We start from the raw sequence: 16743 nt of genomic DNA, 5'->3' as shown, positions 1-16743 counted from the left end.
AGTACCATTCACCATTTGTGTTAGAAATACAAAACTGAGTAAGATGAGGTCTCTTCCTTCAAAGATCTCTCAGCCTTGTAAGAAAAGACAACCACAATGACTGAAGCAGAGTGCAGTGAGTGCTGCGTATGATGCGGATCCCACAGAAGACAGTACTTAGCCAGCCTGAGAGGGTCCCAGAGGAGGGAACACTTAGCATGGACTCTAAAGAATCAAAGGGTATTTGTGAGGTGAGGAAGGAAGATTATGGGAAGGAGAGCAGCATGGAATGCAGAGATGCATGGTGAGTTGTGAAAGTACAATTCCACGTGACTGAAAAGAAGGTGTGAGGGGAAGCAATGAGAAAGATGGCTAGAGTAGGAGGGACGGGCCGGATCGTGAATGCTGTGTGTCAAGCTAAGGAACACGCAGCTGATCAGGAAGGCAGAGGATTTCTGAATGAGACATGTCACAAATAGAGCTACACTTTGGAAGGAATACTAAGTATTTACTGACTGATGAATGAAATGTACATGATGAACTGGAAATGGACTGGAGTGAAAATAGGCAGGCTGGTCAGAAGAATTACAGTTACCAGTATTAGAGAAATTCTGACAGAAACACACTGATTCCCCATTCATTGACTGATTAGTTCACACACTTATTCACAGACAGTAAATACTTGTTGCATATTTCTAATATACTTGGCAAAAATAATAAGGGGCTAAACTATGACAGTATTCCTGAAGACATACAAGAAAAAGAATATAACAGATAATTAAGCAGACAGAATTTATGAAATTTGGTCAGAGCAAATGAGAAATTTGAGTAAAGAGGAGTCTAGAATGATTTCTCATCTAATCCACAGCAGAAATTCACATTCATACATATATATGTGTGTGTGTGTGTGTGTGTAGAAGAGTACATTTATTAAAAGTAAAAATTGTGTGTGTGTATGAGTGTGTGTGTGTGTGTGTGTGTGTGTGTGTCTGTGTTAGAGGCAAGGTCTTCCTATACTGCCCAGGTTGGAGTGGAGTGGGTTATTCACAAGTGCAGTCATAGCACATTACAGCCTTGAACTCCTGGGCTCTAGTGATCTTCCCACCTCCGCAACAGAGCAGCTGGGACTAAAGGCGCATGCCACCATGCCATGCCTGGCTTTTAATTCTATATTGACCATGTTGCTTGTGAGGTGCCCATATCTTGATACAGATGCCCAATAGTAGGTCCAAGAAGAAGAAAACAAAATCTGTGCCAAAGTACATGTACTTGGTTGACGATGATTTTTTTCTTTTTTTTTTTTTTTGAGACCGAGCCTCACTCTGCCTCCCAGGCTGGAGTGCAGTGGTGCGATCTCGGCTCACGGCAGGCTCTGCCTCCTGGGTTCACACCATTCTCCTGCCTCAGCCTCCCGAGTAGTTGGGACTACAGGCATCTGCCACCATGCCTGGCTAATTTTTTTGTATTTTTAGTAGAGATGGCGTTTCACCATGTTAGCCAGGATGGTCTCAATCTCCTGACCTCATGATTCGCCTGCCTCAGCCTCCCAAAGTGCTAGGATTACAGGCATGAGTCACCATGCCCAGCCAACGATGATATTTGACAATTGTCAGCACAAACATCATAGAACAGTAATTGGGGAGAGGGATCTAAATGGGTCACAACTGCAGACTCTCTTCTAGTAATAACAGTAGCACGCTGGGCAATAGCAATAATTAAGGACAGGCCAAAGAACATGAGCCCTAGGAGAAGAGTACAATGAATGGTTAAGACAACAACAAGAAACACCTTAAAAATATCACAGAAGCCGAAGAAGAATTACAAGAAAGAAGCAGTGAATAATGTCAAAAAGCAACGATGTTAAACTACAAATGAAGAGAACGTGACATTAAGAGGTAGACTGAGGTGGGCTGTCAGCCTTACTGAGTGCGGTCTCAGCAGGGCGGTGGGAGTCGCCAGGCTCTGGGGAAATGAGAAGTAAACAAAAAGCAGAGTGGCTATTTCTGAGCTGAACTGTGATAGAAATAAAAAGCAAAGAAAGAAACCAAGGAGAATATGGTTCTTTTTTTTATTTATAAAATACAAGGGATGTGAATTTTATGCCCACAAAAAGGGGAGGGGCAGAGAGAGTAGATGCAGTAAAGAAGGAGAGGTAAAAGATACAAGCCAGAGAAAACAGACGGCTTAGAAAGCCATGCTAAGCAGGGGGGAATGTGGAATCTAGAGCAAGGTAAGGAAAGAAAGTGGCTCTGACCAAAAGAGGAGAGCCCTCTTCCTCGGGAAAAGCTGGAAGGAGCACATGCAAATGGAATGGAGTTCTCAAATTTTCAAATAAAATACAAAGCCAAATCATGTTCTGAGAATGATGAGGGAAGTGGTGGGGTAAAAGGAGTAGAGGAGAAGGGGAAGAGGGGGCAGCAATGTAATGCCAAGAAAAAATGCCACGCAATAATAAAGGCCCACTCACAACCCTTCAAAGACCTAGGGATGGACAAGTGAAGATGAAGCGAAAAAAGAAGAAATGCATTTTCAGTTGGAAAGAGTGGTCCAAATAAATATAAGGGGGGAACAGTAGAGGGAGGTACAGTATGAGGCAAAATATGGGGGCTCTCCCAGTACTTCAACAGACACATGTTTTTTTACCTTAATGCCTAGTAATAAAAACAAAGTTCAAGTCCGAAAGAATACATCTACCTTTATAGCAAGTTTTTAAAAAAAACAAAAACAAAAAAACCTCTATCTCAAATGAATTCTCAGAAAGCATTAAGAAAGCTTGATGCATAGAGCACAGTTTTGTGCAAGTGATAGTCTGAACACACAGTACATCAGCAATTTGTAATATACTCACCAATTTTGTGATCCAAACTAATATTTTTAATATCAGCTTTGAATCTGTTGCCTTCCCAAATACTTACTAAAGTATAAGTGTTTTAAAATGAAATTACTGACACTTTAACTGCAAGTAGGCTCTAATGCAACTTACAGAATTATATCATATACCCTAGGTCCTGGCCAGATAAAATTCACCACAATAAACATTTCCCTAAACCAACAAACAAGTTTCGCTAAAGGCACTAGGGAAAAAGAAGTCCCACATCAATTAAATCTCTAAAAATGAAAAAGATAAAACTATGTCAGATATCACTTTGATCACAGCATAATCCATATGAAACATCAATACCTAACATGAAGCCAAAAAAAAAAAAGCCTCTAAGTGTTTTAAAATAAATGAAAGAATGAGAGAAAGAATACAAGCCAACTGAAGTCCTCCAAAATCAACTTACTTTCTTTATAATTATCCCTTATTACTCAAAAAGAGAATTCAAGGTGTCCAGGCATTATTGCTAGGTTATTTACAAATTAAAGTTTCAGAAAGCTCTGTAGGTTTTTCCTTTAATACACTTAATTTTTTAGAGCAGTTTCAGCTTTGCCATAAAATTGAGCTAAAAGTACAATTTCCATATATCTCCTGCCCCACCCTCCAACCACACAACCTCTCCCACTATCAACATCCCCCACCAGGCCCATGAACGTGCACTGACACATCATCATCCCCCAAAGTCCACGGTTTACATTCAGATTCACTCTTAGTGCTGTACATCCCAAGAGTTTTGACAATTGTATAATGACACATATCCACCATTATGGTATCCAATGAAGAACAGTTTCACTGCCCTCAAACTCCTGTGTGCTCTGTCTGTTCATTCCTCCATCTCCCTTAGCCCCTTGTAAGCCCTGATCTTTTCACTGACTCCATAGTTTTGGCTTTCCCAAAAAGTCATATGGTTGGAATCATACAGTATGCAGCCTTTTCAGATTAACTTCTTTCACTAAGTAATAGGCATTTCAGGTTCCTCCATGTCTTCCATGGTTTGATAGTTCATTTCTTTTTAGAGCTGAGTAAATATTCTATTTTGGGGGCACCACAATTTATCTGTTCACCTACTAAAGGACATCTTGGTTCTTCAATGCTAACAAATGTATTGCTCAAATGCAGGACGTTACTAATAACTTGTGAGTGGGGGGAGCAATATGGGACTCTGTATTTCCTACTCAATTTTTCTGCAAACCTGAAATTCCTCTAAAAAATAAAGTCTATAAATAAATAACAAAATAGTTGATTGTAAAAAAAAAACCCACAGCTTATTTTGCATTCCATTGTGGCATTTTTTTCTGTCACTAATTTTTTGAAACTGAATAATGTTTGAAATTTGGGTTACAAAATATTTAAACACCAAAAATTGAGGAATCATTAATGATCTTTTAAAATTCATGATACTGATTGCCCAGCACTTTTTACTGACATGAGAAATTTTTTAATTCACATTCCTAGCTCAACTGACAAAACTACCTAGAAATAAGTTTTTTTGATGTATATATAAATACTCAAACACAGACACACTTTTCTCCTTAGTCTCAAAGAGCTTTATCTATAAGTTCAACTAGGAAACCGCAAAAGGCTCAAACAAAACTTGTCCATCTAACAAAATCATTTTTCTTGTTAGCCAGAGATAACAGCAAAACACATATATTTGCAAAACTCCTATAACTCATACGGTGCCACTGGAGTCTTAAAAAATGTCTAGGTGCACGTTACAACAACCTACGTGGAGTTGATCATTTATTTTTTTATAGTTTTTTTAATACAGATTCTATTTAAAAAGATTATACAGGGACCCAGATTTTGTCTGGCTCTGCCACTGTGTGTCCCTGTGCAAGACGTTCATTCTTTCTGTGAACTTTATCTATTTATAAAATACGGAATTAAAGTAACTGAACTAGCTTATTTCCAAAGATTCACTTCATCGTGTTATCTCTTCAGATTCTACACATTTTCAAAAGTGCATCTTCATAGACTAGGATGTCAATCACAAATGTTCTTGGCCATCACCCAAAGAGTTTAGTCTAGAATATTCCCAACAGCTCAGCAAATAATTCATCTTCAATGCTATGAATATTATAAAATAGGAATTAGGTTAAGCAGAAATTCAAGAAATCTATCATGTGGAAACACATGGGTCATGCTAGATAAACTAAGTAGAAATTCATTTTATTTATTTATTTTTAAAATTTTTAAAAAACTTGTCACTGACTTGAAGCTCAACTAAGTAGAAATTTAAACAAAGGGGATATATTACCTCCCATGGTACTGCTGCTCACCAGACCACCTGGATTCACCTTTCCTGTCAAATCAAAGGCTGATGGTAGGACAGGCAGTAAAAAGTGAAGACTGAACGTGGAAGAAAGAAATCATCATCTGCTAGCTAGAACCAACCCCACGGGAAAACCAAGGTACAGAAAAGGCAGGCAATAGGTCCGAGTCACAAAGTCTATTAGCTGAAGAGTCAAGATTAGTATTCAGATACTCTAAGGTTCAGTATAATCGTCATCTCTCTCTTCCAGATCCTTCTCTAATGCAGCTGTTTGGCATCTCTGTAAAAGTGTCTAAGAACTGAGAGAAATTAGGCATGAACTTCAGGAAAACATTAGAAACAACTTCAAACAGGGTTCCTGAAAGGCAAAGTTACTATCAACTGCATTACTGCAATAAAACAGTGGCTTAACCAAGAATTTGTATGTAGACATGATCTTTTAAATTATATGGTGTTAAGCCTACGAAAAATATATAGAAAACAAGGGACAGTATGTACCACATTTTGCAACTTAGGTTTTAATGTTACTTTTATGCACCTGCTCTGTAAGAATCCAAAACAAAAGCCACAAAACGTTCTAATGCACAGGATAACAAAGAAATAAATATTCAATTCATCTCTTGCAATTATATACATGATTCCTGCACTGCTGTCATCCCCGACTCCGTGTACTAAATCCTAAGGATCCAAGGCAGTTCCACTAACATTACTGAGCAGCAGCTGCCATTTCCCCTCACCTGCCGAGCATAATGCTCTATTTCCTCTGCTCTGGTCTGATACCAGTCCATAACCTTCTCCACCGTAAGCTGGGTCATCCTGAACCTTAGTAACTCAGGCTGTGCAGCATACAAGAATTCACTTTCATCTTGGAGATTCGGCTCAACAACCATTCTGTGAAGCACAAAAGGACCAATTAACAACTGACTAGAATGTTGGAAAAACATATAATTTTGTGAGAGAAAGACAGGGACAGAGATGGGGAGAAAGTAAGAGACAGGGAGCATACATGTATGTGGTTTGTGTATCTTATCACATGCACACGCACCCTTACAAGATAAATGAGACTTTTTTGGATGCGTAATTTATTTTCCCCCCATTTTCCCGATTTAAAAAATCAGAAGGCATAATACATCAAAACGGCTATGCCACAAATCAATCAAATAAGTACTAACAAAATCAAAAATCACCGAGGGAAGCTTTTACAAAATATACACAGCTGGGTGCTTACCACAGGCCCACTCAATCAAAATCTCCTGTGCTGGCCAGCCAGGCCTAGTTTAGGAAAATATCCCCAGTGATTCCAACTTGAATTTAAATTAAGAAATCTTGTTTTCGATGTTCATAAAAATAAGAGGAAATACACCTTATTTACGTTGATAATATACCTCTACTAGGTGCCAGCAATTTAGTACTGTACTGACATTTGCACAGCACAGGACTACTCTATACCATTCCCTATCAACTGTGAAAAAAAAGAAACCACATTTGGAGGAACATACACAGGGCTAACCTCGTGGGGATTGCTGACCATGAGGAGTTTTTAACGAGAATGATCATGGCCAATTGCCTTCCATGGTTAAGGACAAAAAAAAAAAAATACAAAGTAACAAGTATCAGATGGGCATATGTAAAAATGCTATGTTTCATTAGGGATAGTCATTCATCTAAAGCAAGCTGGCAGTACATGACTGGTGCTACAATGGTTCTTGTTGTAAGGCAATGAGCTTTGGAGTCAGAATAGAATCAGACATACAATTCCATCACTGAAAGCTGTGAAACCTGCAAATTCCTTAACTAAAACTAGTCTAAGATCTCCTTTATTCCTATTTATTCCTTTTATTCCTTTTATTTAAACAGGGAAAACACTATACAAGAATGTTGTGAAAATTCAAAATAACAGAGCACTGCCTGGCACAAAGGAAGTGTTTAATTTTATTTACTGTTATTTTTGTTAAAATTATTAGCAGAAACACAGCCTGTAAACATTGGGGCATTTTACCCGCAGGCCTTAGACAACCTACTTTGCTTATACCTGCCACTACAATAAAACTTCCCTATATATGGAATGGTCCTTCACTTACTAGTCTCACAGTGTTGTTAACATTCTTCCAGGGATTTCCCCCCAGCTCTGCCCACACGAAGCACATCACTCACTCCTCCTGGCATCTCTTACATCTGCTCTATTTTTGCAAGAAAAAGGGGCCAACAGTAACGCTGAGTTCCTCTGATACCTCCTTCAGTTCTGCGTATTTATTTCCTCCTCAGCACCCTTTGATAGAACTGACCGCTCCTCCTTCTGGAAATGCCCTTTGCCCCTCGTCAGTCTGCTGTCACGCCGTGAAGCATTCCTCTCTCTGGGTGCCCCTTCTCAGTCACCTTTGCTACAGCATCCTCCCTCCTCTCCCCAAGCATGAATACCAGAAAGGACACAGGCTTGTTAGCCCAGCTCTCTTCTTGCTTTCCACTCTCCCCAGTCTCCCCTTCAACTCTACACTATCAATTACCATAGACATTACAACAGCAACAGTACATTTTATAAACCTTTAGGTGTTCAACTTCATATCTGACTAGTGATTTTAGCTGATACAGAAATCTATAGCAAAAAATATTATCCTCCAAAAATTTCAAAGGATTGCTCCATTGTTTTCTAGTTTCTAGTGTTTTTCCTAAGGGGCCTGAGGTCATTCTGATTCCCAACTCCTTTTACATAACATGCCTTTCTCTTCACAAGACTGTATCCCTAATATTCTGGAAGGTCATGGTGGTATGCTGTAATGTAATAGGCATTTCTGAGGATGCATAATCTTCCATTCAAAGCAATAGGCTTGAATTATTTCTTATAATTTCCTCCCCTATATTACCCACGGCATCTCTTTCATCTATAACTTGAATATTAGACTTGTTTTTTAAATAACTGGTCTCTTATTTTCTAGCTATGTATTTTTAACCTATTTTCTAGGAAAGTTTCTTGCTTTTATCTTCCAACTCTTCTAATTTTTATGTACCAACTATCACATTTTTAATGTCCTAAATTTCTCTTAATTCTGTTTCTATTTTATACAATGCTATTGATATTTCACAAATACAGTATCTTCTCTTATCTCCAGGTAATATTAATGATAATTTTTAAAGTTTTCGTTGTGTATGTGGTATCACTTTCTTTCAGTTCCATTTTCCGTATGTTTTGCCCTTCTTGTTCATTTGTTCTTCCTGCTGGAGTCTAACCTCGGATGTCCAGGAAGCTCTGCAGGCGTGGCAGAACCTGTTCGTTTGTTGGCTTCATTATGACCTTGTGGTGCACTAACTTTTGAGGGCCATATCTCAGTATCTAGAAACCTCTTTTCAGAGGTTGCTCATTTCTCCAGAAAAGAACTCTCTAAACTTCTACTTGGGGAATATGCCTGCATCTGGGGGCAGGGAGTGGGAAGGAAAACAGAGTTTGGACATTCAGGTCATACATTTTCTAAATGCCCAGATTTTCAAACCAATTACTCAACTCCTCCTATGCAGATTCAGATTAATATCCAGTAATCTGAAGGTTTTCTAGCTCAATTTAGAGGCCCTTTGCCTCAATGCATGAGTCAACAAAAGCACAAACCTCTTGTCTCACATGAAAAAACAAAAACAAAAAGGAAGAAGAGACAGTGAAGGAGTATTTACCCGACTTTGAGGAGTAGGGCATAAAGGCATTCCAATATTCCTCACATGAATTTTCAGCCCCACACCGACTCTCCCACCCCCCTTCTGCAGTACTGGATGCCTACACATTCTGAGGCTTCCCAAAGTGAAATCTGACAAGAATAAAAATTAAAACTGATCAAGAACAAAATTGCATACATACCATAATTACAACTATAAAAAAATTAATATCACTATATGTGAAAGACTGAAAGGGAATAACACAAAATGAAAACAGTTGTTGTAATAAGCACCATTTTTTAACATAATTCCTTTGTAGCATTTAATTTTTCCATTAAAAAATTTTAACATAACTGAGTCAAAGGAGTTTAAAACTTCACTCAAACTTTCTAAATTAGGGAGTGTCATCAAGTAAGGTTTCATTGGTCAGACACCACTTTCACAGGGCCATCAGTTCACCCATCCCACAAAGAAACAAAGATGCCTCCTTTAGGCTCATACTGACCTGCAAGCCAACTCCTCGCACCAATCTTTAGCTCGGTGTTTATGTTCATGCCAAGGAATGATCATCAGGGAGTCACCGTTAAAACTTAAATTAAAAAAAAAAATAAGTGTTTAAAATTCACATTACCTCAATGACTTAGCCACACAAGGAGTATAATGCAAACAGCATCTCTATAACATTAATATCTAAGATTCATGCTTATAGTATTTTAAGTGGTACAGGATACATATTATATACATACTATGTAAATGGGAAATACCATATTGCTGAATCATAAAATGGCTCAAAAAGAAAAATTACAAATAAAAAATTTGGCAAGTAATTAAAGGAAGGTATGGATAAGTTTTCATTCACAAATTCTAAAACACTTATCAAGAGCCTGCAGTGCATGTTGTTAAAACCAACATAAATGGTCTCCTGGATTGTAAGCTGTTGGGGCAGAGTAGTGCTTTCAACAGAACTTCCTGTGATCACAGAAATGTTTTGCATCTTTGCTATCCAATACAGTAACCACCAGCTATGTAAATGCTCACTGGTTATAAGCACTTAAAATATGGTTACTGACATGAGGAAAGTGATTTTTAATTTAATTTTAATTAAGTTAAATTTAAATAGCCACATGTGGCCAGTGGCTACCATATTAGATAGCACAGACCTAGAGGACAGGTAATAGTAAGAGGAAAGGAATGATTCTGCAGGTTGAAAAGTATCACTGAAAAACAACAGAAAGAAAATCTAGGCCTGGTATTGTGGCTCACACCTGTAATTCCAACACTTTAGGAAGCCAAGGAGAGAGGACTGCTTGAGCCCAGGAGTTCAAGACTAGCCTAGGCAACATAGTGGGACCCCATTTCTACAAAAAATTTAAAAATTATCCAGGTGTGGTGGTGGCACGCCTGTCATCCCAGTGTCCCAACCACTCAGAAAGCTGATGTAGGAGGATCGCTTGAGCCCTACTAAAAGGTTGAGACTGCAATAAGCCATGATCAAGAAAGAAAATCTACAGGAGGCAAAGATAAGGCCTGACTGAATATAACATAAGAATAAATTAAGGCCAGGCACGGTGGCTCACGCCTGTAATCCCAGCACTTTGGGAGGCTGAGGTGGGCAGATCACGAGGTCAGCAGATCGAGACCATCCTAGCTAACACAGTGAAACCCCGTTTCTACTAAAAATACGAAAAATTAGCCAGGCATGGAGGTGGCTGCCTCCCAGCTACTCAGGAGGCTGAGGCAGGAGAATGGTGTGAACCCAGGAGGCAGAGCTCACAGTGAGCTCAGATCGTGCCACTGTACTTCAGCCTGGGTGACAGACTGATACTCCGTCTCAAAAAAAAAAAAAGAATCAATTTAAACGGAAAAGCAAGGTAAACACAGTATGGTAATAGAGCAGAGCAATGTTCCACAAATCAGGACACCTGAGAAACAGAAACAAATCTGTCTCTTCATGAGCTAGGCACTCTCTGGCATATGACTCTCTAAAATGAAGGGCTTCAAACATTCTCTCTTAAGTCCCTTTTAGCTTTAACATCCATGAATCCATGAAAACAACTAAATCATTCTGAATTAAGAATAAAGACAAAAATTGTTAAAACAAACTTCAATTGCCTTGCTTTATAGCTCAATAAAACATTTTCTCTAATATTTCTGAGTATCAATAGTAGCATTTTCCTAAAATTTATCATAGCCCCAGAAAAAGGATTGCACTTTCTTACATTATTAGGTTATACAACACACTTTGCACAAGAAACACTTCATAAACGTTTGAAAATTATGTTGGTGAAGAGATTGGTCTTCATGTAAAAAGTAATAAGAAACCACTGGAGGGTTTTAAAGCAGAAGAGGGAAGCTAATGAGGTCTGGGAAGGGGCAGTGACGACTGATCAATCAACAGCATCACCCTTGCAGTTATTATTATTGGGGCAAATTATCCAAAGTCAAGGTTCCCCTCTAGATTACAAAATAAGAAGTTTATTATATCGTGTATCTAAAACACAGATTTCCAGTTAGCATGTAATATCCTAGCAAACTATGTACCAGAGATAGGTTTTTGAAGGTGTGTGAGTCTGTAATTTTAAATTTCTGAATCATACAAATGATGATTTAGAATGGATGCTACAACCATACTATTTCATTTGTCACCAAATAAAAAACTATTTTATTTTCTTCCATGTCAATAACTAATATTTAATCACAGATCACTGAAAAGTAAAAAAGATAACATCTGGATACAAGGATGATGATGATTACTCTTCCGACATAAGAATAAATTACAGCAATGAATTGAGGAATGAGGAGAAAATAAATAAACCTAGCAAGCTATTATGACCTTTCTAATTAAAACAGACATGGTTCCTTAAGCTACATAAAATGTTTTCTAAAAGAATTTTAGAAAAATGTATCACAAGTTGAGATTTGTATTTCCTATTCAAAGTATATATTAGATGCAAGAGTTATTAGGAACCCTCAGCAAAATAATACTTATTTGGTATGTAGAGACTAGTAAGTTGTAAAATGGTATCTTCACTGAACAGAAATAAGAAAACAGATATATAATATACATATTTTTTAACCAAAACAGATTTTCACATTTGCTGCATTTTCAAGGTACAGCACAACCAGTCTGTTTCTAAATTTGCTGATCACCACTGATATGATGATGATGACAATGATGATGATAATAATAGCATTACTATTACTACTACTACTGCTGCTGTATCAGCAATGATCAGTGACAACAATAATCTTTAGCACTGACTGATCTCCTACTATGGACTAGACCCAATACAATGCTGTTAACATAAAATGTCTCAATTTAGTCCTATCAATCTAATGTAGTAGATATTATCTTCCTCATATTACAATGAGAAAACTAAAGCATAAATTAACTTGTCCATCTAACAAAGCTAATAAATTGACAAAGCCAGGATTTGAACACAACCAGTCAGAATCCAAAGCTTACACTTTTAGCTAGCATACTAAACTGCCTGTAGAAAGGACATAGGGACTATAGTCTAGTCCCCAACCATTTTTCCACCATTCCCCCTCCATGCATCAGGAGCCACCAGTCAGATTTGTACACAGCAGGTAGAGGGCAATTTTTTTTTTCTTTTTTGAGATGGAGTCTCGCTCGGTCGCCCAGTCTGGAGTGCAGTGGCACAATCTCAGCTCACTGCAACCTCCGTCTCTCAGGTGCAAGCAATTCTCCTGTCTCAGCCTCCTGAGTAGCTGGGACTACAGGTGCCCACCAATAGGCCTGGCTAATTTTGTTTTTTTTTTTTAGAGAGACAGAGTTTCACCATATCAATCAGGCTGGTCTCAAACTCCTGATCCCAGGTAATCCACCCACCTCGGCCTCCCAAAGTGCTGGGATTACAGACGTGAGCCACTGTGCCCAGCCGGTAGAGGGCAATTTGAGCCTTCTCAAGATTTAATACAGACAACCCAAAAAGGACCATTTACATGCATATCAAAAGATACATTTAAACTAAGATATATAACTACTACATTACTAGTCTAATAAAACTAATATCTATGGAATATGGTTTAATCTTAGGTTTGATCACTCATGTTCATGTAAAAACAAAAAAACCCTTCTTGTTGCTCTTTTTCTTCCAGGATGTTTCTACAAAACAATGTATTTTAAACCAAACTTTAGGCATTTGAAGTGCTAATAAAATCACCGTAAGTTCTTTATTTTGCTTCAAATGATAACATTTGAGAAATAAACAGGATCTTCTCTCCAGCCAACATAAAAACTCCTTAAAGTCAGGATTCTTGTTTATTTTGTCTAGTGCTATATCCTCAGCACCCAAAATAGTATCTGGCATTTAGCAGACTCAAAAAACTATATGTAGGTTGAATTAATTGACAACACAACAAAAAATTTTTTAAATGATCTCATGGATATCACAAAAATTTAAGATTGGAATATAGCAATGGAAAGGGATAGTTTGTTCATGAAAAAAAATGGATATGTCAAGGAGGTATGCTTATACAGAATCTACAGTCTGAGAGTGAGAACAACAATGTTTTCCTAATACATATTATTAAACTGATGGAAGAGCAAGCTACACTAGTAGTAATGGTATACATCTACTAACTGGATAGTTGGATATCCCATTATATCTCAGTTAATAAAAAAAAGACAAGAATACATGTTACCCTAAATGTCATCATTCTTTACATTACAAATTAATTGATGATTGGTTCTGTTCTTACCTTTTAAAAACTGCCCAAATTTTAGCTACTTATTCTTTCATTAGGTAAGCAGAATGATAGAATGTTTAATAAAATTCAGAGAAAACCCTTTTCATGGATTCGATTCACAATTAAAATATTAGACATTAAGTCAATTACTAAATGGGTTAGGCAAAATTGTAGCTTGAAAAAAACCTAGAAATCATACTGTTCCTTCTACAGAACTATAGAAACTTTGGGTAGGTGTAAAACTTACACCTTGAATCCCAAGTTCTATAAACATGAAACTGCATTTACATATACTTTATTTCATCTTATTTGTCTATTTTTCCCCTGCTTGGGAAGTCTTAAGATTTAAATACATCATCTCCACTTAAAAAAAACAAAAAAAAGGATTATATGGTAAACTCAAATTATCTCTTTACAAAATAATGGCTGCTTTTACTTAATTTTAGGATTCTTTATATTAGAACCCTATTCATTGTTTTATTTCAAACAATAAACTACGCTGGCTTTCATTTGATGGTAACATTTATCTGCCAGCAGGAAAGGAATTAATATAACAAGTTCTATTATATCCAACAATTCTCCCACCAATTATTTCTCAAACTAAATATAAATGTTTTATTTCAAAGAAATTTCATGAAGAATAAACTTTCAAAAAGTTCTTTTATTCATGTTCTATGCCTCGGAAACAAAAGGTTAAATAAACAGTGTATTACTCGTAATTGCCACCTTTTATGCATTGGCTTTAAAATGTGGAGTTATATTTATTTCTATTATTTAGCAGAGAATAAAACGTTCTGGCAAATAAAGAATAAAAATAATAATACTTGGGGCCTACATGTATAACTACACTGTGGTTAACATCACTGAACAAGTCAAATTGATCTGAAACTCAATGGGAAACCAATTAAAAAGCTAGTTATCACTCATAACACCAAGTCGAAAAAAAAGCTGTCCGAAGGCATTATTCAGAGCTCTCTTCTGGACCAATGGGATTCAATTTCATTTATAAATAACTTAGAAAACAGAGCAGAAACTAAGAAGATATTTTGAAACTTACCAGTATTCTCAGAGGCTAGCAATGTGTAAAAGAGAGACAAGAGTGAAAACAACAGCACTCTAGGATTTGGATTCACCTCCTCCCACCACGAGTTTAATCTCTGGGACCCAGCTGCCTCATCTATTTAGTAAATGCCGCAATACTGCCTGCTCAAATGAAAATGAGACTGAAGTAAAGATTGTCTTGAATTCTAATCCATAATACTTAAGATTATGCTCTTAGAGAAGTCTAACCTCTGGGTTAGAATTGTGAGTCTACCTTTCATAGCTGTAGAACCTTGATGGAGTTACTCAAACTCCCTGTGCCTCACTTTCCTCACTAGAGAAAGGGGGATAATAACAATATTTAGCTCATTTGGATTAGGAGAAAATCAGAGTAGTTAGTACACAAAGGCCCTTAGAACAGTACCTGACATACAGTGAATGTTATAAAAACATTAATACCAGCAAGAAGGTTTTTCACAAGTAGTGAATACAAGATATATATGACTCTGGTTGACATTTCAAGATCTACTTTATGATAAACAATAGCATCATATTAATAATTATATCAATGATTACATTTCCAAATACCTAACAACTGCGATAACCTCCACTTATACCATCCTGAGTAAAATGGAAATTAACAGTAATATGAAAATGTGATGAGTTGATTTATGAAGTAGAAAAAAGCAACCATTTCCAAAAGGCATTGTCTCTGTCCCAAATGCTTCAAACCAAGTTTTAAAATTAGTTTTTACCCATGAGCAAAGGACAATTTGATTATTATAAAGGAGAACTAGTTTGTTAAATCATTAAAGTACAAGAGAAAGTCACAAACTTCAATGAGAAGTATTAAAGAATTTCCCAGGGCCAGGCCTGGTGGCTCACACCTATAATCCCAGCATTTTGGGAGGCACAGAGAAGGGAAGATTATTTGAGCCCAGGAGTTTGAGACCAGCCTGGGCAACAGAGCAAGACCTCATCTCTTCAAGAAAAAGAAAAAGGAAAAAAAAAAAAAAAAGACTAGCAAGGATTCAGGGGAAGCTGTCACAGGCCTGTAGTCCCAGCTACTTAGGAGGCTGAGGTGGGAGGGTCACTTGAGCCCAGGAGATGAAGGCTGCAGTGAGCTGTGACTGTAACTGCATTCCAGCCTGGGTGACAGAGAGAGACTGTCTCAAACAAATAAATTAAATTAATTAAATAATTTCCCAAAAAAGTCAGTTATATAACTCAGAAAGGCTGCTCTATACCAGATGATTAATGTCAACAAAACAAGAGAGATAAACAAAACAACAGAGATAAACAAAACAGATGACTAGAGAAAACAGATGACAAGAGAGACAACAAAACAGATGACATGAGAAGTCACTGGTATGAAAACTGACCTCCACCAGTACCACTTGCCTCTTGGGCAGATTACCCTAATTTTGAATAAGAGACACTGAAGGTCCTCAGAACAATGAAGGATGCCTATGCTCATTACAAAGAAAGCCACCAGGAAAGAAAGGAATCCTCAAGTATAATTTCAATGGCCTTGTACTTTATCAAGAATAAGCTAAAATGACCCACATCAAAAAGTCTCCCAAATAAAACACTTAGGTAATAAGTTTTACATTCTGAATTTGGTGTTATATACATAAAATATTTATAAATACATAGGTTTTATTGTTCATTTATTTTTGATATGATGTTCATATTTGTAGTATTACAGATGAAAAATAGGGACTCAACTTAAAATTGATTAACTACAACTTTCATTTATAGTAATCAACTAACCTATAGGTTCGAGGTTGCCAGTATTCCATTCAGTGAGGGGGAATATATATTAAATGTGGTAACACGGAAAGATCTGAGATCTGAGTCAACCAAGGATTGATGAGAATAATCCTTATACAGGGGAGACCCAAAAGTACATATCTACAACTGCCAAATGGGAAGAAATATGAGAGCAATCTAATAAATTCCACTCCCTATTCTGTAACTTAGACTGACACAGAACCAGTGGAGAGAAAAACAGAGAGACCCTTATTTCACATTACATGAAGACAAGCAGACCCTGACAAATAGCCTTTAGACTATTAATGACACCAGAAAAATCACTTCCAGAACAAAGATAAAGATATATGACATTTAAATTTATCAATTACAAAACTACTGAAATGTACCAAAATATTCATGAATTGTATCAGTGTTCATTATAAAACCTAACCCACCTATGTGA

General features: G+C 37.0%; 1 protein-coding gene across 3 annotated transcripts in view; it reads right to left on the bottom strand.

The window, feature by feature from the left end:
* Window positions 1-16743, bottom strand: part of NBAS (NBAS subunit of NRZ tethering complex) — a 393407-nt gene that overhangs the window by 249295 nt on the left and 127369 nt on the right. For all 3 annotated transcript variants that reach the window (XM_003826980.5, XM_034952644.3, XM_055108231.2), the window contains 2 exons: window positions 9277-9360; window positions 5870-6023 (listed from right to left, as the gene is read on the bottom strand). In XM_003826980.5, coding sequence (XP_003827028.3) covers window positions 5870-6023; window positions 9277-9360 — 238 coding nt within the window. The remainder of the gene's footprint in view (window positions 1-5869; window positions 6024-9276; window positions 9361-16743) is intronic.

Source organism: Pan paniscus, chromosome 12, assembly GCF_029289425.2.
Source record: "Pan paniscus chromosome 12, NHGRI_mPanPan1-v2.0_pri, whole genome shotgun sequence".
In the NCBI taxonomy this organism is placed as follows: Eukaryota; Metazoa; Chordata; class Mammalia; order Primates; family Hominidae; genus Pan; species Pan paniscus.
This window is presented reverse-complemented; position numbering and strand designations above follow the sequence as displayed.